The sequence below is a fragment of the Ranitomeya variabilis genome, chromosome 6 (genome assembly GCF_051348905.1).
Source record: "Ranitomeya variabilis isolate aRanVar5 chromosome 6, aRanVar5.hap1, whole genome shotgun sequence".
NCBI lineage: Eukaryota > Metazoa > Chordata > Amphibia > Anura > Dendrobatidae > Ranitomeya > Ranitomeya variabilis.
The window spans coordinates 453,586,120-453,608,989 of NC_135237.1; the positions used below are offsets into that span (position 1 = coordinate 453,586,120).

A 22,870-nucleotide genomic window follows, 5' to 3' on the forward strand; every position below is an offset into this window, starting at 1 on the left:
AAGTCTATACTCACCATCAGAGGCTCTAGTGAACAGTCAGGTGTTAGCTTAGTCACATCCCTCCAGGCTCTCTGCAGTCCGAGGCACAGTGGTTCCACAAACCAAGTCCATGACAGACTTACAGGTTAGGATGGTCTACGTGGGAAGGAGGTGGGGGGTGCATGTACTTGGTCAGGCGCATTCCGGGTGGCCATCTTCCCTATTATTTTGCCTAATTCTCCCATAGAGTGAATGCAGTCTGGGATGAGAGAATATCCGGTCGTGTGACCCCAGCCTAATGGAACTAACGGTTCATTATTTAGCCCTGTATCTAATATCCTATGAGCTGATCGGAGCACACGTCTATTTATCTCTGTCACTTTGTGTTTTGAACGTGACATATTTGGTTAAAGCGTTGTATACTTTGGAAGCTGCTCATGGAATAAATTATTACTCTACATAACAATACGTTTTAGTTTTACAAATAAAATCATCCATTAAATAACATTTTTTTTTGTATTTCTTAAAGTGCATTTCCAGTTCATCTTGTGGTTTGAATGGTAAAGACCACGTGGAACATTGCACCCATTGTTTGCTAATGAGTCACATTGTGAACTGCAAGCATGACTGTTGTAGGAAAAAATACGACACTGATACATTTTTAATCCTCCGCACGGATGCGCCTCGTATGCCATCTGTTTCCACACGGACGCGTCTCATATGCCATCTGTTTCCACACGGATGCGCCTCGTATGCCATCTATTTCCACACGGACGCGTCTCGTATGCCATCTGTTTCCACACGGACGCGCCTCGTATGCCATCTGTTTCCACACGGTCGCATCTCATATGCCATCTGTTTCCACACGGACGCGCCTCGTATGCCATCTGTTTCCACAAGGACGCGCCTCGTATGCCTTGTTTCCACACGGACGCGCCTCGTATGCCATCTGTTTCCACACGGTCGCGTCTCGTATGCCATCTGTTTCCACACGGTCACGTCTTGTATGCCATTTGTTTCCACACGGACGCATCTCGTATGCCATCTGTTTCCACACGGTCACGTCTCGTATGCCATCTGTTTCCACATGGTTGCGTCTCGTATGCCATCTGTTTCCACGCGGACGCAACTCGTATGCCATCTGTTTCCACATGGTTACGTCTCGTATGCCATCTGTTTCCACACGGTCGCGTCTCGTATGCCATCTGTTTCCACACGGACGCGTCTCGTATGCCATCTGTTTCCACACGGACGCGTCTCGTATGCCATCTGTTTCCACACGGACGCGTCTCGTATGCCATCTGTTTCCACATGGACGCGTCTCGTATGCCATCTGTTTCCACACGGAAGCGTCTCGTATGCCGTTTCCACATGGTTACGTCTCGTATGCCATCTGTTTCCACACGGACGCGTCTCGTATGCCATCTGTTTCCACACGGACGCGTCTCATATGCCATCTGTTTCCACACGGACGCGTCTCATATGCCATCTGTTTCCACACGGATGCGCCTCGTATGCCATCTGTTTCCACGCGGACGCAACTCGTATGCCATCTGTTTCCACATGGTTACGTCTCGTATGCCATCTGTTTCCACACGGTCGCGTCTCGTATGCCATCTGTTTCCACACGGACGCGTCTCGTATGCCATCTGTTTCCACACGGACGCGTCTCGTATGCCATCTGTTTCCACATGGACGCGTCTCGTATGCCATCTGTTTCCACACGGAAGCGTCTCGTATGCCGTTTCCACATGGTTACGTCTCGTATGCCATCTGTTTCCACACGGACGCGTCTCGTATGCCATCTGTTTCCACACGGACGCGTCTCATATGCCATCTGTTTCCACACGGACGCGCCTCGTATGCCATCTATTTCCACACGGACGCGTCTCGTATGCCATCTGTTTCCACACGGACGCGCCTCGTATGCCATCTGTTTCCACACGGTCGCATCTCATATGCCATCTGTTTCCACACGGACGCGCCTCGTATGCCATCTGTTTCCACAAGGACGCGCCTCGTATGCCTTCTGTTTCCTCACGGACGCGCCTCGTATGCCATCTGTTTCCACACGGAGGCGCCTCGTATGCCTTCTGTTTCCACACGGACGCGCCTCGTATGCCATCTGTTTCCACACGGTCGCGTCTCGTATGCCATCTGTTTCCACACGGTCACGTCTTGTATGCCATTTGTTTCCACACGGACGCATCTCGTATGCCATCTGTTTCCACACGGTCACGTCTCGTATGCCATCTGTTTCCACATGGTTGCGTCTCGTATGCCATCTGTTTCCACGCGGACGCAACTCGTATGCCATCTGTTTCCACATGGTTACGTCTCGTATGCCATCTGTTTCCACACGGTCGCGTCTCGTATGCCATCTGTTTCCACACGGACGCGTCTCGTATGCCATCTGTTTCCACACGGACGCGTCTCGTATGCCATCTGTTTCCACACGGACGCGTCTCGTATGCCATCTGTTTCCACACGGACGCGTCTCGTATGCCATCTGTTTCCACACGGAAGCGTCTCGTATGCCGTTTCCACATGGTTACGTCTCGTATGCCATCTGTTTCCACACGGACGCGTCTCGTATGCCATCTGTTTCCACACGGTCGCGTCTCGTATGCCATCTGTTTCCACACGGTCACGTCTTGTATGCCATTTGTTTCCACACGGACGCGTCTCGTATGCCATCTGTTTCCACACGGTCATGTCTCGTATGCCATCTGTTTCCACACGGTTGCGTCTCGTATGCCATCTGTTTCCACACGGTTGCGTCTCGTATGCCATCTGTTTACACACGGACGCGTCTCGTATGCCATCTGTTTCCACACGGTCACGTCTCGTATGCCATCTGTTTCCACACGGTTGCGTCTCGTATGCCATCTGTTTCCACACGGACGCAACTCGTATGCCATCTGTTTCCACATGGTTACATCTCGTATGCCATCTGTTTCCACACGGTCGCGTCTCGTATGCCATCTGTTTCCACACGGAAGCATCTCGTATGCCGTTTCCACATGTTTACGTCTCGTATGCCATCTGTTTCCACACGGTCGCGTCTCGTATGCCATCTGTTTCCACACGGTCACGTCTTGTATGCCATTTGTTTCCACACGGACCCGTCTCGTATGCCATCTTTTTCCACACGGTCACGTCTCGTATGCCATCTGTTTCCACACGGTTGCGTCTCGTATGCCATCTGTTTCCACACGGACGCGTCTCGTATGCCATCTGTTTCCACACGGTCACGTCTCGTATGCCATCTGTTTCCACACGGTTGCGTCTCGTATGCCATCTGTTTCCACACGGACGCAACTCGTATGCCATCTGTTTCCACATGGTTACGTCTCGTATGCCATCTGTTTCCACACGGACACGCCTCGTATGCCATCTGTTTCCACACGGACGCGTCTCGTATGCCATCTGTTTCCACACGGACGCGCCTCGTATGCCATCTGTTTCCACACGGTCGCATCTCATATGCCATCTGTTTCCACACAGATGCGCCTCGTATGCCTTCTGTTTCCACACGGTCGCGTCTCGTATGCCATCTGTTTCCACACGGTCGCGTCTTGTATGCCATCTGTTTCCACACGGTCGCGTCTTGTATGCCATCTGTTTCCACACGGTCGCGTCTCGTATGCCATCTGTTTCCACACGGTCACGTCTTGTATGCCATTTGTTTCCACACGGACGCATCTCGTATGCCATCTGTTTCCACACGGTCACGTCTCCTATGCCATCTGTTTCCACACGGTCACGTCTCGTATGCCATCTGTTTCCACACGGTTGCGTCTCGTATGCCATCTGTTTCCACGCGGACGCAACTCGTATGCCATCTGTTTCCACATGGTTACGTCTTGTATGCCATCTGTTTCCACACGGTCGCGTCTCGTATGCCATCTGTTTCCACACGGTCGCGTCTCGTATGCCATCTGTTTCCACACGGACGCGTCTTGTATGCCATCTGTTTCCACACGGACGCGTCTCGTATGCCATCTGTTTCCACACGGAAGCGTCTCGTATGCCGTTTCCACATGGTTACGTCTCGTATGCCATCTGTTTCCACACGGACGCGTCTCGTATGCCATCTGTTTCCACACGGTCGCGTCTCTTTGCCATCTGTTTCCACACGGTCACGTCTTGTATGCCATTTGTTTCCACACGGACGCGTCTCGTATGCCATCTGTTTCCACACGGTCGCGTCTCGTATGCCATCTGTTTTCACACGGTTGCGTCTCGTATGCCATCTGTTTCCACACGGACGCAACTCGTATGCCATCTGTTTCCACACGGCCGCGTCTCGTATGCCATCTGTTTCCACACGGAAGCGTCTCGTATGCCGTTTCCACATGGTTACGTCTCGTATGCCATCTGTTTCCACACGGACGCGTCTCGTATGCCATCTGTTTCCACACGGTCGCGTCTCGTATGCCATCTGTTTCCACACGGTCACGTCTTGTATGCCATTTGTTTCCACACGGACGCGTCTCGTCTGCCGTTTGCTTTTTCTTTCCCGCAGATGACACGTGATGGCTGCCCTCCCTGCACCTTTTTTTTCATAGAGCCATTGACTTAAAGGGAACGGAGGACAGAGAATGATCTTCAATCCAATATTGCGGCCAGCATGCAGCCAGCGGGTAAGGAAAGGGTGAATCAAACACCCGAAAACCCCGCCCCTATGACCCAAAACTGGTCCTGCCAAATTCAGGTGACAGGTTCCCTTTAAATGGGCAGTTTTGATATGGTAATCTGCTCAATATTGTTCCTGAGACGCTATGAATCATATGTGGGTTGCATTATAGGGGTCCCAGAGCCTGGTCCCTGGAACAATCAGCTGCACGGAGCAGTGTGTGACGCTTCTATAACCACAGTTCTGTGTAAAACATGTTACTATGCTCATAGAATCACCGTCACCTCCTCTGATGTGGTGATTTTGTCCCACAATTGTAATACAGAAGTGACTCCAGGACAGCGGAGCGGGACTGCTGCCCTAAACAAACATGGCGGATTCCCAACGCGTCATTTTCACGTCAATGCAGTAAAGCGTTGACTACAAACAGCCTCATTCATAGGTCAGTGGACGTCACGTGGTTCTAACCTCCCCTGTCCTTCAGCATGTTGACATGGCGGCCTCCGGCAGCAGCGGCAAGAAAGCGGGGGAGCTGCTGAAAAGCCTCCCGCGGGTATCACTGGCCAATCTGAGGCCAAATCCTGGGGCCAGGCAGCGGGTAAGAGGGGTGCGGGTGTCAGAGGTGCGCGGCCGCCATTGTCGTGCTGCGGAGGGACTGTCACTGACACGTGTAAGCGCCGTGCTGGGATCCGGCGCCTGCTGCCTCCATAGCGATCACTGCTGATCAGCACATGTATGTAGTGAGGCGCAGAAGTATGTGACCCCCGAGCACACGTGACTGCATGGGGTCCTGAGCCATAGGGCAGTGAATAAGCCAGAAGTGTAACTGCCCTTTAAAGTCTGTCGTAGAGTCCAGGGGGCGGAGACTAAAACAAGGGCTGAGTGCTTCTCCTCATACTTGGCGCTCGCACCCTCGCTGATCAGTTCTGGTCTTTATGACCACAGAGACTTTGGGTTCATTGGGATCTGGGTGTCACTGTTGTTAACGGCAGCAGGTGTAGGCTGATGGGAGTAGTAGTCCCTTCAGCCGCTGCCTGCTGTCGCTGATATCATTTTGATATAACGCTTTATCATTCTCCCGCTGATCGCTGGCAGAGCAGGGGAGAATGATGAGAGCCAGGGAACAGCGCTCACTGTACCGCTGCTTCTCAGGTGCCGGTGCGTGTGGTACTGATGCCGCCACGGTTGCCACACGTATTACTCACATGGACGCTGACATCACCTCTTACACCCTTCACATGAAGGTCTTTAGACACAGACCGATGGTCCGCATGTAACAAATCTCAGCATCAGCTGCTCTGATCTGTATCACGGTGCAGTCAGTGGGTGCTCAGCCCCGCTCCAGAGGGTGTTTTTCTATTTCAGCACTGGAATGGGGCCAATAATCCAAGTCCCCGGCCCCAGTGTTAGGCTATGTGCACACGTTGTGGATTTGGCCCTGCGGATCTGCAGCAGTTTTCCATGCATTGTACAATGTAAACCTATGGAAAACCAAATCCACAGTGCACATGCTGCGGAAAACACCGCATGTGAATTCTTTGTGTGGATTCCGCAGCATTTTACACCTGCTCCATAATTGGAATCTGCAGGTGAAACCCACGGTAAATCCGCAGGTAAAACGCAGGGTGTTTTATCTGCGGATTTTTCAGAATCTGCGTGGAAAAACCCGCGGACCAATCCGCAGCGTGTGCACATAGCCTTACACTCTCCAGCCGCCATCTTCAGCTCTGATCTGCAGCTCCTGACGTCGGAGGTAACGGGCACAAGCTCCGTGTCGGTCTGAGACCCCGCTTCTGGCTCCCATACACTTCCATAGAGTTGTGGTTTCCAGATTGTCCGGCAAACACTGCTGCGCCAGAGACCGGGGGCGGGGAACTTGGTGACATCACTCCAGCACCGGCGTGGCACTTCACAAGCCTGTTACCATCAATATGCCAGGTGTATTTCATGGACTCCTTACAATGGAAACAGATGCTATAGTGATGTATAAACTGCCACGCGGCCGGCATATGGATGACAGCACGGCGCTCGCTCGTGTGAACCCGGCCTCGGTGTGCGCCTCAGGGGCTACTTCTCCGCGTTCCTGGGCTACATAGTGGCCGCTGTGCTGCGACGCTCCATCACATTGGATGAGACCCTGTACACCTGATACTGTGCACAATCTGCTGCAACCAAGTGCCCGCTGACTAGACAATAATGTCAGGGTTTTTTTTTTTTCATTTTATTCTATTGTAGGAAAAAAAACGAGGACGTGGCCAACATGGTGGAAACAGAAGTGGCAGAGGCCATAAGGGCGAGACACAGAGGGGTAACCGTCCGCGCTTAGGATTTGAAGGAGGTCAGACACCCTTTTACTTGGTCATCCCTAAGTATGGATTCAATGAGGGACACAGGTCAGTACAATCCTACAAGGTGCCACAATTGGGCATCCTTACAGCCTGTGCACATGTATGTATACACCTGACTGTGTGGTACTTGGGAGAGGCCGTATATTGGGGCTTCCTAGTGCCTATGGTGGGTTGTTTGCTGTTCCTCAAGGGGAAGGTTCCCCACCGGGAATGCCAGGAATATCCTCGATCTATAAGATTACAGCATAGCAGTTAACATCGCCGGGATGACTTGTACATCATGCTGTATCTCAGAATAGACCTTAGTGTCAGTGTCTCCTTAGGCGAGAACCCTTGAGTAACGTCGGCCATGTTTGCTGAATATCTTCTTTTTTTTTCTAGCAGTTAGGTTTGTTATAGAGTAAAAAACATGTTACTTTTTAATTTCTCCCACTTTCAAATGGTCTGTTCTTACTTTGTCTCTGCGATCATGTGTTACACATTCTGACCCGTGGCCTTGTGCCGTTTGTATATGTATCACCACTGAGGCCAGTGATTGGCTGCAGCGGTCTCATGGATGTGCAACACATGATTGAAACAGGTACACGTAGGACCAGGTGAAATCCTTTGGTGCGTAGACGATAAGACAGCCGACTATTTATATATTCCCTTCTCTAAAAGTAAATAGCTCCTGAACAACCTCTTTAAAGGGCTGTTCTGAAACTAATATAGACTATTTTTTTCTAATATGGTTTAGTGAAAAAGTCCATAAACTTTCTTCTCTATTTTACTATTTAAAAAGAAAAAAAAATTTATTACCCATTTCCGTTTTGATGATTCTTTCTTTGAGAATCCCTAGTGTATGTTGGAACACTCAAACAGGACGTCATCAGGTGGCAAAGGTTACGGTCACTTCCACAACTTCTGCCCCCTCTCTGAAATGAAGTATCATCAATAACATCTGTTTTCGGGGCTGAGCTAGTCCCTGCTCTACTTATCATGTGCCAGTATTTAATTCTCACATATGCTCAGTATGACCTCCTTATTGTGCAATATTCTTCTCTGTGCACAGTGACAGTGCGCTCACTTGCTGATTGGAAGTGAGGAGACGGCAACAGAGTGCACTGTCAGTGTGCATTGTAAGGAGCTAGCCTGGTGAACAGAGGGTAATCTTACAATGTGCACACTTGAGCCGACGAGAGAGCACACTTTGACTGTGCACTGAGAAGAATAGTGCACAGTAAGAATGGATCACGTAGTGAGCATACATCGGAATTGACGCATGCTCAAGTAGAGCAGCCCCTAAAATTTGCATCACTGATGATGCTTCGTTTCAGGGTGGCGACAGTCTGTGGCAGGGATTGCAGCCTCTGCATCCTGATGGCGACCCGTTTGAGAATCCCAGCATGCACTGGGGATTTTCAAACAAAGCGTCATCAAAACAGAAGAAACAGGTAAAAAAAATATATAAAACCGTTAGGTGAAAGAGGGAAGGATAGGGAATTTTTAATGACACTATATTAGAAAAACTATAATTATTTTTAAAATATAGAGACATTTAGGATGAAAGTCAATATTATTTTTGGACCACCCCTTTTTAAGGATGACCTTTTTTTGAGTGTGTCTTGGCAGGTTTATGTTATATTTTTTTTATATATATATATATATATATTTTTTTTTTTAAGTTTTCGGCGCCAGTATCAACCACTGAGTTTGAAGAGGTTACAGTACCTGATTGATCTCGGGAGGGTCGATCCTTCACATCCGATTGACGTGACCCAACTGGTGAATGCCCGAGGAGTTACCATCCAGCCACTAAAGAGGGATTACGGCGTCCAGCTTGTAGAGGAGGTAAAGTGAAATAGTATTGTACTTTCTAAATAAAAGAATTCTAGGATCTTGTGTTTGGCTGTAAGTGCGCTTGACCCCTACATCCCCAAGACTGAGGGCACCTGTGGTCTGCACAGTGTCAGCCATGAGCTGTAATGTCTGTGCTACTGTGTAATACAAAGTCTGATGTCGGACTCTGCGGGATTGTCAGAACAAAATGGCCGCCAAGATCCAGCACAATGGCGACCTGTGCAGCAGCCTCAGCACACGCCAGCCCGCTCCGACATGGGACTGTCCCCCTATATAGATTAGGCCCTACCTGATGATGGCCGCTTCACCTTCAACAACCAACGACCAACAAGCAGCTGTTGCCGCCTCCCCTCATGACATGTGGGTCCTCCAAAGCCACACTAGTTAACCCCTAAAGGACCGGACTTCCTTTTGTCTTTATGCTTTAGTTTGTTCATCCACTTCTCTAAAAGTCTGAACTTTTTTATTTTTCCATCGACACTATTTTTATTCTTTTTTGCGGTACACGTTGTACTTTTGAATGACACCATTAATGATATAAAAATGTACTGAAAGATATTGGGATGGGGAAGAACCAAGTGGGATGTAAAAAATGCAGCTATGTGATTGTTTTTTGGGTTTTGTTTTTACACTGGTCACTGTATGGTAAATTGTCCTGTCCCCATGATTCTCCGGGGGGAAACTTACGTAGTGTTTTGACTTCTACAAAATTCAGGGTTTTTTAAAGGCAATAAAATAGTAAAAAAAAAAAAAAAAAACATATAAATGTGTTTGGGATCCCCATAATCGCACTGACCTGCAGAATCCTAGTTTCATTTTACTGCACTCATAATCTCTTCACCGCCTTGGTATTTTCCATTTTTGGCTATTTTTATTTTTAAGTCAATATGGCCGTATGAGGGCTTGGTTTTTTTTTGCGGGATGCGTTGTACTTTTGAATGACACCATTGATTTTACCGCACCGGGCACTTGGAAACAGGGAAAATAATCCAATTGCAGTGAAATTGCAAAAAAAAGTGCAATTCCACAACTGTTTTTTTTATTTATTTATTTTTTTACTTTTTATACCATGCTTACTAAATGCAAAATCTGACCTGCCTTTGAGTCCCCAGGTCATTATGAACCCGCAGACACCAAACATTTTTAGCTTTGTTTTTTTTTTGTTTGTTTTTTATCAAAATGGTGACAAAAAATCCAAAGTTTGTATTTAAAAAAAAAAAAAAAAAAAAGCGCTGTTTTCCGAGACTTGTCGTTTTTCCATTTTTCATGATCTGTGGCTGAGTGAAGGTTTATTTTTTCTGCCCTGAGCTGACATTATCGATACCAATATTGGGGTAGATACAACCCATTATTGCATTTTATTACACTTCTTCGGCAAACAAAAAAATGTAATTTTGAGGTTTTGATTTTTTTGTTAGGGCGTTTCTGAATGCAGTCATACCAAATATGTGTAGATTTGGTTATTTTTTTATTCTCATGCCAAACCATCGGCACCCCGCGATCATGTGACGGGTGCCGACAGGTGGGGTTTGTGACTCACTTCCGTTGCCCGCTTGTGCCAGAGCTTGACAACGGCAATTGACATGTTAACAGCCGTGGGTGGATCTCTGATAACGGCACATGACAGCTGATCAGATCGGCTGTCATGTGCTGGGAAAGATGCGCTAAGCGCTGAATCCCGCATCAAAGGGGGAGGTGGCCTATGACAGATATGTAAGTCATAGGTCGTAAAGGGGTTAATGCTGTAAAAATAGAGCCCATAGATCAGTGGTGGAATTGCTCTCTTTTTTTTCCTTCACCATTTCTCTGCACTTGGAATTTTTTCAGCTATTTTCCCTTTACTCTATATGGTGAAATGAATGATTTCATTCAAGCCCACAAGCCCTCGCACGCCTGCCAGTGCAAAGACAATAAAACCCAAAACATTATGGCTATTTGGAAAAGGAGAGAGAAACTGAAAACACAAAAATTGGCTGCGTCCCTAAGGAGTTACTGGTTCTTGTGGTTAAGACGCTGTCTCCTCTGGATAATGAACCGGTCTTTATCCAAATGGAGGGAGCGCCCCCTGTGTCTTTTGAGGGGATTTTACACAAAATGGCTTTTGACCATAGAAAAATAAATACTGCCACTAGGTGGAGACATTTGCCAAGTGTATTTTGTACATTTATTTTTTTGTACAAGCCACGTGGGTCCTTCTGGTAAAATGTCATGTGCTGGTGCAGGATTGATCTGGCTGCCTTAGTATTATTATTATTAATAATTTATATAGCACCATTAATTCCATGGTGCTGTACATGAGAAGGGGTTACGTCAAAATACAAATATCACTTACAGTAAACAAAACTAACAATGACAGACTGGTACAGAGGGGCGAGGAGCCTGCCCCTGCGGGCTTACATTCTACAGGATTAAGGAGACAGTAGGTTGAGGGTTGCAGTAGTTCCGATGGTGTTGAGGTGGCTGTGTGGTCTTTACAGGCTGTAAGCTTCTTTGAAGAGACGGGTTTTCAGGTTTCTTTTGAAGGATCCAAAAGTAGTGGATAACCGGATGTGTTGGGGCACAGAATTCCAGAGGATGGGTGATATTCGGGAGAAGTCTTGGAGGCGATTCGGTGAGGAGCGAATAAGTGTGGAGGAGAGGAGGAGGTCTTGGGAGGACCGGAGATTACGTGAGGGAAGATATTGAGAGATTAGTGTGGAAATATACAGAGGAGAAAGGTGATGGATGGCTTTGTAGGTCAGTGTTAGTAATTTAAACTGGATACGCTGGGAAATTGGGAGCCAGTGAAGGGATTTACAAAGAGGGAAAGCAGGAGTCTAGCGAGAAGAGAGATTAATTAGTCGGGCAGCAGAGTTAAGGATGGACTGGAGGAGTGCGAGAGTGTTAGAAGGTAGGCCACAGAGGAGTATGCTGCAGTAGTCGAGGCGGGAGATGATTAGGGCATGCACGAGCATTTTGGTAGAGTGAGGGTTGAGGAAAGGACGGATTCTGGAAATATTTTTGAGCTGGAGGCGAAAGGAGGTGGCGAGAGCTTGGATGTGCGGTTTGAAGGACAGGGCAGAGTCAAGGGTTACTCCGAGGCAGCGGATTTTGGGGACAGGGGAAAGTGATTTCATTTATTTTGATAGATAGATCAGGTAGGGAAGATATGCGTGATGGAGGAAAGATAATGAGTTCAGATTTGTCCACATTGAGCTTGAGGAAGCAAGAGGAGAAGGAGGATATGGCTGATAGACACTCCAGGATTCTGGAGAGCAGAGAGGTGACATCTGGGCCCGAGAGGTAGATCTGAGTGTCATTGGCATATAGATGGTACTGGAAGCCATAGGACCTTATGAGTTGTCCTAGGCCGAGTGCATAGATTGAGAAGAGTAAGGGCCCAAGGACAGAGCCTTGGGGGACTCCAACAGAGAGGGGGTGAGATGAAGAGGTAGTATGGGAGTAGGAAACACTAAATGTGCGGTTGGCAAGGTATGAGGAGATCCAAGATAGGGCAAGATCTGTAGTAGGAGGCAGTGGTCAACTGTGTCGAAGGCAGAGGACAGGTCTAAGAGGAGGAGAGAATTGTCTGTTAGCTTTGGCTGTAAGTAAGTCGTTAGTAATTTTGGTCAGGGCAGTCTCAGTGGAATGGTGGGGACGGAAGCCAGATTGTAGGTTGTCAAAGAGAGAGTTAGAGGCAAAGTGAGAGGAAAGTTCAGCATGGACGTGCTGCTCAAGGAGTTTGGAAGCACATGGGAGCAAAGATATGGGGCGATAGGTTGACATAGCGCTTGGGTCAAGGGATGGCTTTTTGAGCATAGGTGTGATTGTGGCATGTTTGAAGGCAGAGGGGAAGGTACCAGAAGTTAGTGAAAGGTTGAAGAGATGGGTTAGGGATGGGATTAGTGTGGTGGTGAGGTTGGGGAGGAGGTGGGGTGGGGTGGGATGGGGTCAAGTGCACAAGTGGTGAGGTGTGATTTGGAGAGAAGATGAGCAAGCTCCCCTTCAGAGATTTTGGAGAGTGAAGTTATGGGGTTTGGGCATTGGTCTCTCATACAAAGGGGGTGTGGTGGTTGGACAACAAAGACTTGCCTTGTTTGGTCTATATTATTTTTGAAATGCGTGGCAAAGTCCTCGGCAACGATTAGGGAACTCGGAGGGGGCAGCGGTGGGCGGAGGAGGGAGTTAAAAGTGATGAACAACTGTTTGGGGTTGTGGGATAAGGAAGATACGAGGGTTGTGAAGTAGGCCTGTTTAGCAGAGGTGAGAGCTGATTTGAATGCCAGTGTTGCTTGTTTGAGTGCAGTGAAATCATCTTGTGAATGCGTTTTGTTCCAACGCCGTTCTGCAATTCTGGACACTTGCTGAAGCTTTTTAGTGATGTTATTGTGCCAGGGTTGTCTATTGGTTCGTCGCACTCTGCTATGCATGACAGGGGTGACCGTGTCAATAGCTGATGCGAGAGTGGCATTGTAGAAAGCAGTGTCTGTGTCGTGGAGTGAGGATATGGATGCTAGTGGTAGGATAGAGGCAGAGAGTGTGTGGGTGTCTAGGTGTGCGAGGTTCCTGCGTGGGTGCACATGGTGCTGGACATGGGTGGCAGGAGAGGAGGACAGGGATGAGAAAGTGAGTAGATGGTGGTCAGAGGGAGAGGGGAGGTTGTGAAGTTAGATAGGGAGCATAAACGGGTGAAGAACAGGTCTAATGTGTGTCCGTCTGTGTGGGTGGCTGAGGAGGACCACTGAGTAAGTCCAAAGGATGAAGTAAGGGACAGGAGTTTGGAGGCTGCTGACTGGTGGGTGTCAATGGGGATGTTGAAGTCACCCATGATGATGGTGGGAATGTCAGCAGACAGAAAGTGAAGGAGCCAGGTGGAGAATTGGTCAATAAAGGCAGTGGTCGGGCCCGGAGGGCGGTATATGACGGCCATTTGGAGGTTGTAGGGGGAGTAGATACGGACAGGGTGGACTTCAAAAGAGGGGAGGGTAGAGGTGGGATTGGGTTAAAGGTACAGTTGGAAGAATGGAGAAGGCCCACTCCTCCACCATGTTTGTTGCCAGGGCGAGGAGTGTGGGTTAAGTGGAGGCCACCGTAACATAGTGCAGTAGGGGAGGCTGTGTCAGAGGGTGTCAGCCATGTTTCGGTGATGCCCAGAAAGAAAAGATTACGAGAGGTAAAGAGGTCGTGAATCACGTGGCGTTTATTGCAGATGGAGCGGGCATTCCATAGTGATCCAGAGAGAGGGTGCAGGGGGGTGGGCATCATGGGCACGGATTTGATGTGGGCAAGATTTCGGGTGTTTATATTGGGTTGGGAGCGATAGGAGGGGGTAGTAATAGGGGGTATGAGCTGTGGGGGCCCAGGGTTGGGAGATATGTCGCCAGCAGTGAGGGGAAGCAGAGAGAGACGGAGAAGCAGAGAGAGACAGAGCAGGTGGGAGAAGGAGAGTTGGCGGCTTGTTTTGTGTTTTATTAGTACAATCACATCTACTGCCTGTTCGCCCTCTTTACCGGCAGCTAGACATAATTTGAGGAGATCTCTGCTTCTAAGGGGTTTTCCAAGCTGCTGATATCCCCCAGACAGGTAATTGTATCAGATGAGCTGGGGGTGCCGGCTGTTTTTAGCTCTGGTAGTGGTCGGATGTGAAGAACAGTGATGAGAGCCAGAGCGGCACCACTCCATTCATTGTAGTGTCTGTTCTCGGCTCCATTCTTTTCCAGTGACCCAACATCGCTAGGATGTAGAGTCGCAGCCCCTTCGTTTTCCATCCTACCCATGGAAATGTCCTTGTAATGAGCAAACTGTGCAAATGGGTTAGTGACTAAACCTTCATGTATTACTTTCCAGGGGGCGAACTTGTTTAGCGCTAAGATAAACATTGAAGTCCAGTGGGCATCAGAGCTGGCAATTGCAGCTGTAGAAAAGAACGGCGGAGTTATAACAACTGGATTTTATGATCCGCGAAGCCTTGGTAAGTAGATCATGTATTGGCGTTCCCTCTTGGGAGAAAAGAAAATTCCACCATTTTACACCCAAGTTATGTTCAAGATGCTTGGTCACTATTAGGCTACTTTCACACTAGCGTCGTACGACGCACGACGAATTGCGTCGTTGCGACGTACCGATGCAAGCAGTGAAAGCGCCGCACAACGGGGGCAGCGGATGCTGTTTTTCAACGCATCCGCTGCCCCATTGTGAGGTGCGGGGAGGAGGGGGCGGAGTTCCGGTCGCACATGCGCGGTCGGAAATGGCGGACACGAAGCACCAAAAAACGTTACATGCAACGTTTTTTGGTGCCGACGGTCCGACGCAACCGTCGCACGACGGTTGCGACGTGTGGCAATGTGTCGCTAATGTTAGTCTATGGACAAAAAACGCATCCTGCAACAATTTTGCAGGATGCGTTTTTTAGCCACAATGACGCATTGCGACGTGCAGTGCACGACGTAAGTGTGAAAGTAGCCTTACTTACAACATTAATATCCACTTGGTAACAATTTAATTTAAAGGGAACTTGTCGCCTTATCCGTGGCGCTCACCAGATCCATGGCACCTGTTGACGGTATGAAGCAGGGCCTGTCCTCACCATTGCAATCACATATATTTTTCTCTGAAATGCTCTCTCTGACCCCGCCGGCTTCTCCCAGCACTGCTAGAAATGATTGACAGGTCTCTCTCATAGTGAGCAACCTATCAATCTAGAGTGAGAAAAGCCGGCCATGGGTAGTGCTGGACTAGTCTCATCTTTGGCTGCAGATCTTTATATTCATTTTCAGAAATGCTGGAGCCTTTAGAGAAAAACCAACATGGCTGCAGTGGTTCAGGCAGGCTGTGGTTCCTGCTGCCAGCGGATGGTCAGCATGAATCAGGCGACATGTTCCCTTTCAGTGGAGTTTGTCCACGGTAACTAAAAAGCTGCACACTAACATCACTACAGCTAAAATAAGTGACTGTGTATTGGCCTCTTTCATAGCGCCGCTATGTACCTTGTTCTCCATGTTGGTCTTTTTTACATTGGCTGCAGTAGTTACAGCCTGTACAGCCAAAATGTGCAGTCCAGGCCAGTGATTGGCTGCAGTGGTCACAGACTGTACGAACTGTAACAAATGTAAACAGAAGGCCTGACCACTACCTTTTTTATATATATTAACAATGGGTACATGTGGGTATTAAAACAAGATAACTTATTCTCCCCTCCCTATCGCCTTTATTGCGCTGCGCCGGTGTTCTGTCGCTCTCCCAACTTCCTCATCTGACAGGGAACCTCACGTACCCGCTGTGCCCACTGATCTGCTGCAGGTTTCACATTTCTTTCTGAACTGAAAGCAAAATTGTTTGTTCTGTCTCAGACGGTGTGTGAAGGCTGCAACAAACAAGTGGCGGTCCCGTGCCATAAGAGGAATCCATGAGGTCGGCGAGCAGTGCTGCTCTAACATAGGGGGTCTGGTAGGTGAGCATTTTTATACCCACATGGGTCTATTGTTAATTTCAAATAAACATAATGGACAACTTCTCTAATTCAATGTATTTTACTTGTGTGTATAGCACCATTGATTCCACAGCACCTTACACATCATCACCGTCCCCATTGGGGCTCACAATCTGAACTCCCTATCAGGATGTCTCTGGAGTGTGGGAGGAAAGCGGAGAAAACCCACCCAACGCAGGGAGAACATGCAAACTCCTTGTAGATGTTGTTCTTGGTGGGATTTGAACCCAGGACCCCAGCATTGCAAAGTACCATGCTGCCATATTTTAGCTGTATAGTAGATTTTTCATTAGTCTGCCTTTACATGGAAATTGTAGCTACTGTCATTTTATGGTTGGACAGTAGTTATGTGCTGACGTGTAGCTGCACGGCCAATTCGGCGTCACAGTACCCGGGCTTTCCGTTGCCTTCTATGATAAGTTTGGATAGGCTCTGATGATGCCTCACCCCAGTACTCCATATCATCCCAGTTTATTGCAATGTTAATATGCATTCTTTTTTTTTTTTTCTCCCATTTTCTATTTCTAGAGGTTCTGTGTAAACCAATTCCGTTTTTTATGCGCGGAAAGCCAATTCCCAAACGGATGCTCCCACCAGAAGACTTGGTAAAATATTACACTGCTGCAGAAAATCGCGGCTACTTGGCAGATCCAGCTGAAGTGGTTGAGGCCAGGAGAAATCTCGCTAAGAAATATGGCTATCTGCCCCCTGACATTACCAAAGATGAACTGTATGAAATGCTGTGCACACGTAAGGACCCCCGGCAGATCTTTTTTGGTCTTGCTCCTGGTTGGGTGGTGAACATGAAGGAAAAGAAGATCTTGAAGCCCACAGATGAGCGCTTACTGACTTACTACAGCTCCTAGGCGTTCTAAGATATTGTGCCATAATGGAGACTTGGCATCTAATAAAGGGGTGACGAGCACTGTATGTATAGAGGGGGCACAGGTCTATAACAGACACTTACCACTCTGATATTTTTTTTTTTTCTTTTTTTACATTGTGAATACAATATTTCAATTAGAAATAAATATTTTGGAACCTCATGGTTTCCACTAAAAGACACTCGCATGTATGCTGTTTTCTACAGTTTCTCTAAAATGAAATGTTTGTTCTTTGTGTCCGTTTACTTACTATATATAATGAAATGCGGAAATATTTAAGTATAGTAAGTGTATAATAAATATACATATATATATACATACACACACACACACACACACACACACACACACACACACACACACACACACACACACACACACACACACACACACACACACACACACACACACTCTGCATTGGTGGGGTACACTGGGGCTAGAGCGCAGCGGGAGGTAAGTATAATGTGTCTATACGTTATTATATACCCATTGGCCTCCTGGACCGGTGCCCCTATGTCCCCCAACCAGGCACCTGATCTAATCCCTGTGAAGGTAAAGCAGCCACCATGCTAGTCAGGAGTCTCTGTTTGTTTCTTAGTGGCTTGCTGTCTACTACAGGTCCTTCTCAAAAAATTAGCATATAGTGTTAAATTTCATTATTTACCATAATGTAATGATTACAATTAAACTTTCATATATTATAGATTCATTATCCACCAACTGAAATTTGTCAGGTCTTTTATTGTTTTAATACTGATGATTTTGGCATACAACTCCTGATAACCCAAAAAACCTGTCTCAATAAATTAGCATATTTCACCCGTCCAATCAAATAAAAGTGTTTTTTAATAACAAACAAAAAAACCATCAAATAATAATGTTCAGTTATGCACTCAATACTTGGTCGGGAATCCTTTGGCAGAAATGACTGCTTCAATGCGGCGTGGCATGGAGGCAATCAGCCTGTGACACTGCTGAGATGTTATGGAGGCCCAGGATGCTTCAATAGCGGCCTTAAGCTCATCCAGAGTGTTGGGTCTTGCGTCTCTCAACTTTCTCTTCACAATATCCCACAGATTCTCTATGGGGTTCAGGTCAGGAGAGTTGGCAGGCCAATTGAGCACAGTAATACCATGGTCAGTAAACCATTTACCAGTGGTTTTGGCACTGTGAGCAGGTGCCAGGTCGTGCTGAAAAATGAAATCTTCATCTCCATAAAGCATTTCAGCCGATGGAAGCATGAAGTGCTCCAAAATCTCCTGATAGCTAGCTGCATTGACCCTGCCCTTGATGAAACACAGTGGACCAACACCAGCAGCTGACATGGCACCCCACACCATCACTGACTGTGGGTACTTGACACTGGACTTCAGGCATTTTGGCATTTCCTTCTCCCCAGTCTTCCTCCAGACTCTGGCACCTTGATTTCCGAATGACATGCAAAATTTGCTTTCATCAGAAAAAAGAACTTGGGACCACTTAGCAACAGTCCAGTGCTGCTTCTCTGTAGCCCAGGTCAGGCGCTTCTGCCGCTGTTTATGGTTCAAAAGTGGCTTTACCTGGGGAATGCGGCACCTGTAGCCCATTTCCTGTGCACGGTGGCTCTGGATGTTTCCACACCAGACTCAGTCCACTGCTTCCTCAGGTTCCCCAAGGTCTGGAATCGGTCCTTCTCCACAATCTTCCTCAGGGTCCGGTCACCTCTTCTCGTTGTACAGCGTTTTCTGCCACATTGTTTCCTTCCAACAGACTTACCATTGAGGTGCCTTGATACAGCACTCTGGGAACAGCCTATTTGTTGAGAAATTTCTTTTTGGGTCTTACCCTCTTGCTTGAGGGTGTCAATGATGGCCTTCTTGACATCTGTCAGGTCGCTAGTCTTACCCATGATGGGGGTTTTGAGTAATGAACCAGGCAGGGAGTTTTTAAAAGCCTCAGGTATCTTTTGCATGTGTTTAGAGTTAATTAGTTGATTCAGAAGATTAGGGTAATAGGTCGTTTAGAGGACCTTTTCTTCATATGCTAATTTATTGAGACAGGTTTTTTGGGTTATCAGGAGTTGTATGCCAAAATCATCAGTATTAAAACAATAAAAGACCTGACAAATTTCAGTTGGTGGATAATGAATCTATAATATATGAAAGTTTAATTGTAATCATTACATTATGGTAAATAATGAAATTTAACACTATATGCTAATTTTTTGAGAAGGACCTGTATAGTTGAGCGAATATGTTCGGAAACGATCGCCGAATATGAATTTGCCATATTTGTGCCATATTGGTACCCTATACGTGCCGAATTTATGTTTGACGATTGTTTCCAAACATATTTGCTCATTTCTACTCCCATTGACTCCAATGACGTTTGGCTATGTTCTGGGAATATTGCAAAAACCATATTCGCCGGCAAATGTAATCCAAACTGAATATTGAAAAATTCGCTCAACTTTACTGTCTACTTGAGTTACCTAAAATATCATGCACAAAGAAAGCAGAGACCGAATGTCCCCTTTGTGCAAACGCCAAATGCATGCATTAGCAGTCTAGTATGCAACGTTTTGGCAATATCGCTTCCTTTTTTGAGTATGCTTCAAAGAGACTGTTGAGGGCACTTTTTTTTTAATCCCTAAGGACACTTTGAGATGGCTGGACACTCATGAACGCCAGGTTCGACAAGAGGCCGTGTAAGCGAATAGGCCATAACCTTTGTGAGCAACACCGGCTCTGTCGTTCGAACACTGAGTGCTTTAAATATATCAGTTTATAACCTTCTCTGCTGACAGGTACAATGTGGACTTTTTTTTTTGTTCTGTTCAGTATGTGATTTGCATAACTCAGGTTGTGTGCAAGCGATCTGTTCTGACTTTTAGTGCAGTGGGAGCTGAAATGGAGTCATCAAAATGTAGATATGTGTAATATTAAACTGACAGATACTTATGGGAAACGGTTATGCCTTGAGTGTATTGCCAAGGTGGTTAAAGATGAACACACCTCAATTATGACCGATATACGGACCATAATAAGAGAGGAGGTTCAGAATTCCGTCACAGAGTTAGTTACCCTACAATCCTCCCGGATGGCTCCCAGGCAAAAAAAAAAAGAAAACACTATGGGAGATGGAATCCAGTTCAGAAGGGGAGAAGTTACCAAATTACACTGATCCTGAACGAGAGGAAAGGTAAGAATTTGTTGCAGTTTCCCCGAAAGAAAAATTACTTTTCTCTTGGGAAGATACTGACGCACTATGATCCACCATCAGGAACAATATAAACGTGGAGGATACCCACCAGGCCCCCTCATCAATACATGATGAAATGTTCGGAGCTTTAAGGAGCCGTATGAACAGTGTTCCTTGTCAATAACCATATTAAAGCCATGATCTTGGAGGAGTGAGAAGACATGGAAAAGAGACTGAGAAACTCAAGAAGTTTCAGATCACATATACCTTTTGAGTCTGAGAACATAAAATTATGGGAAGAAATCCCTAAGGTAGATATCCCTAAAGCGAGGGTAGCAAAGAAAACGGCTATCTACAGTATTTGAAGACTCGTTATACCTAAAAGATCCTATGGACAGAAAGGCAGAGAGTCTTCTCAAAAAAACATGTGCGACCTCTGCAGCCCTAATTAAGGCTAATATACCATCTTCCTCTGTGGCAAGATTCATGAATATATGGATGGAAGAGTTGGAGACTCATCTATGGAAGAAGACATCCAGAGAGGAAATCTTCGAATCTATGCCGTTAATCAAAATGGCAACGGGTCATGGCGGAAGCCTCGGCAGAATGCATTAGATTTGCCACAAGGAATGGGGCACTATCCAATATGGCTAGGTGAGCAATATAGCTGAAAACATGGTCAGGGGATTGTCACTCTAAAAATAAATTGTGCTCCATCCCCTTCTCTGGCCTTCGAATGTTTGTTCCTGTACTGGACGACATGTTGGAAAAGGTGTCGGATAATAAAATAGTCATTTTATATTTTTTCCATTTTCTTACTATTGCATCAACAGTTGTCTCCTTCTCATCCAGCATCTTACTTATGGTTTTGTAGCCCATTCCAGCTTTGTGCAGGTCAATGATCTTGTCCCTGACATCCTTCTAATCTCTTTGGTCCTGCCCATGTTGTAGAGGTTACAGTCTGACTGATTAATTGAGTGTGTGGATAGGAGTCTTTTATAAAGGTGACTATGTAAAGGTACCGTCACATTTAGCGACGCTGCAGCGATCTAGACAACGATGCCGATCGCTGCAGCGTCGCTGTGTGGTCGCTGGAGAGCTGTCACACAGACAGCTCTCCAGCGACCAACGATGCGGAAGTCCCTGGGAAGTCCCCGATGTTTACCCTGGTTACCAGTTTAAATGTAAAAAAAAAAAACTACATACTTACATTCCGGTGTCTGCTGCGTTCCCCGGCGTTCTGCTTCCCTGCACTGTAAGCGCCGGCCCTAAAGCAGAGCGGTGACGTCACCGCTGTGCCCTGCTTTACGGCCGGCTGGCGCTGACACAGTGCAGGGAAGCGGACGCCGGGGGACGCGACAGACACCGGAATGTAAGTATGTAGTGTTTGGTTTTTTTTACATTTATAATGGTAACCAGGGTAAACATCGGGGACTTCCCAGGGACTTCCGCATCGTTGGTCAGCTGTTTTGAACAGCTGACATGTGCCCGCAATAGCCGTGGGTGGAATCAAGATCCACCCGCAGCTATTAACTAGTTAAATGCATTTGACAGCGGAATTTAACAAGAGTTTCCCGCAATCGTGCCGGAAATACGCCCACATGATCGCGGGTCACCGGTGTGTTGGCATGACAACCGGAGGTCTCCTGGAGACCACTATGGTTGTCAGTGCCAGCTTGCTGTGAGCGCCACCCAGTGATCGGCGCTCATAGCAAGTTAATAATTCTGCTATATAGAGGCGATCGGGTTGTGGCAGCTTCTAGTCTCCCATGGAGACTATTGAAGCATGCTAAAAGTTAAAAAAAAAAAAAAAAAAAAAAGTTTTTAAAAATAAAAAAAAATTATAAAAGTTCAAATCACCCCCATTAGCCCCTTTCAAAATAAAACATTAAAAAAAAAAACATTTCTCCTACGCCTCATTGGGGGACACAGGACCATGGGTGTTATGCTGCTTTCCACTAGGAGGACACTAAGTAAACATGAAGAGTTAACTCCTCCTCTGCAGTATACACCCCTTGTCTGGCCAGTAACGACCCAGTTCTTGCTTAGTGTCTGTAGGAGGCACTTGGGTCTGTTCCAGACCCCACCGTTTTTTGTTTTATTTTTATTTTCTGTAAATTTTTATTTTTTACTTAACAGAGTGAAGGGGGCGACGGATTCCTCTTTAGGGTCCTTTCTCCCCCGAACCATCAACAGGCGAGCACGGTGAGTATACCTCCCCGTACCTCTCCTGCGACGACTGGGGCACGCCTAAGCTACACCAGGGCAACGGTTCCTATATGGTCCCGATCTCCCCCCTGTAAGAGGGCGAGCACAGAGTATATCTCTTATGTGCATCTCCCGGGCTCATCCGAAATTATGCCCTCACCTCGGCGTCCCGTAGACCCCACAGTAGCCGTAAGTCCCCTGCGGCAGGCATTTCCGTAAGTCCCCTGCGGCAGGCATTTCCGTAAGTCCCCTGTGGCAGGCATTTCCGTAAGTCCCCTGCGGCAGGCACAGCCGTAAGTCCCTTGCGGCAGGCACATCTGAAGAC

The 22,870-nt window shown here is 47.1% G+C and overlaps 1 protein-coding gene across 1 annotated transcript; it reads left to right on the forward strand.

Annotated features, from left to right (window-relative positions):
• The first annotated feature begins 5,062 nt into the window (after positions 1 to 5,062).
• On the forward strand, positions 5,063 to 17,334 carry MRPL15 (mitochondrial ribosomal protein L15). The gene is made up of 5 exons (XM_077270502.1): positions 5,063 to 5,216; positions 6,854 to 7,011; positions 8,631 to 8,796; positions 14,632 to 14,755; positions 16,802 to 17,334. Exons 1-5 carry the CDS (start codon positions 5,112 to 5,114, stop codon positions 17,137 to 17,139), a joined length of 891 nt encoding a protein of 296 aa, XP_077126617.1. The 5' UTR covers positions 5,063 to 5,111; the 3' UTR covers positions 17,140 to 17,334.
• Positions 17,335 to 22,870: the final 5,536 nt, after the last annotated feature.

Coding starts and splice junctions, on each gene's coding strand:
- MRPL15 (XM_077270502.1), top strand. CDS start 5,112: ATGGCGGCCTCCGGCAGCAGCGGCAAGAAAGCGGGGGAGCTGCTGAAA. Junction 7,012..8,630: donor GGATTCAATGAGGGACACAG/GTCAGTACAATC, acceptor TTTTTTTTTAAG/TTTTCGGCGCCAGTATCAAC. Junction 14,756..16,801: donor TTATGATCCGCGAAGCCTTG/GTAAGTAGATCA, acceptor TTCTATTTCTAG/AGGTTCTGTGTAAACCAATT.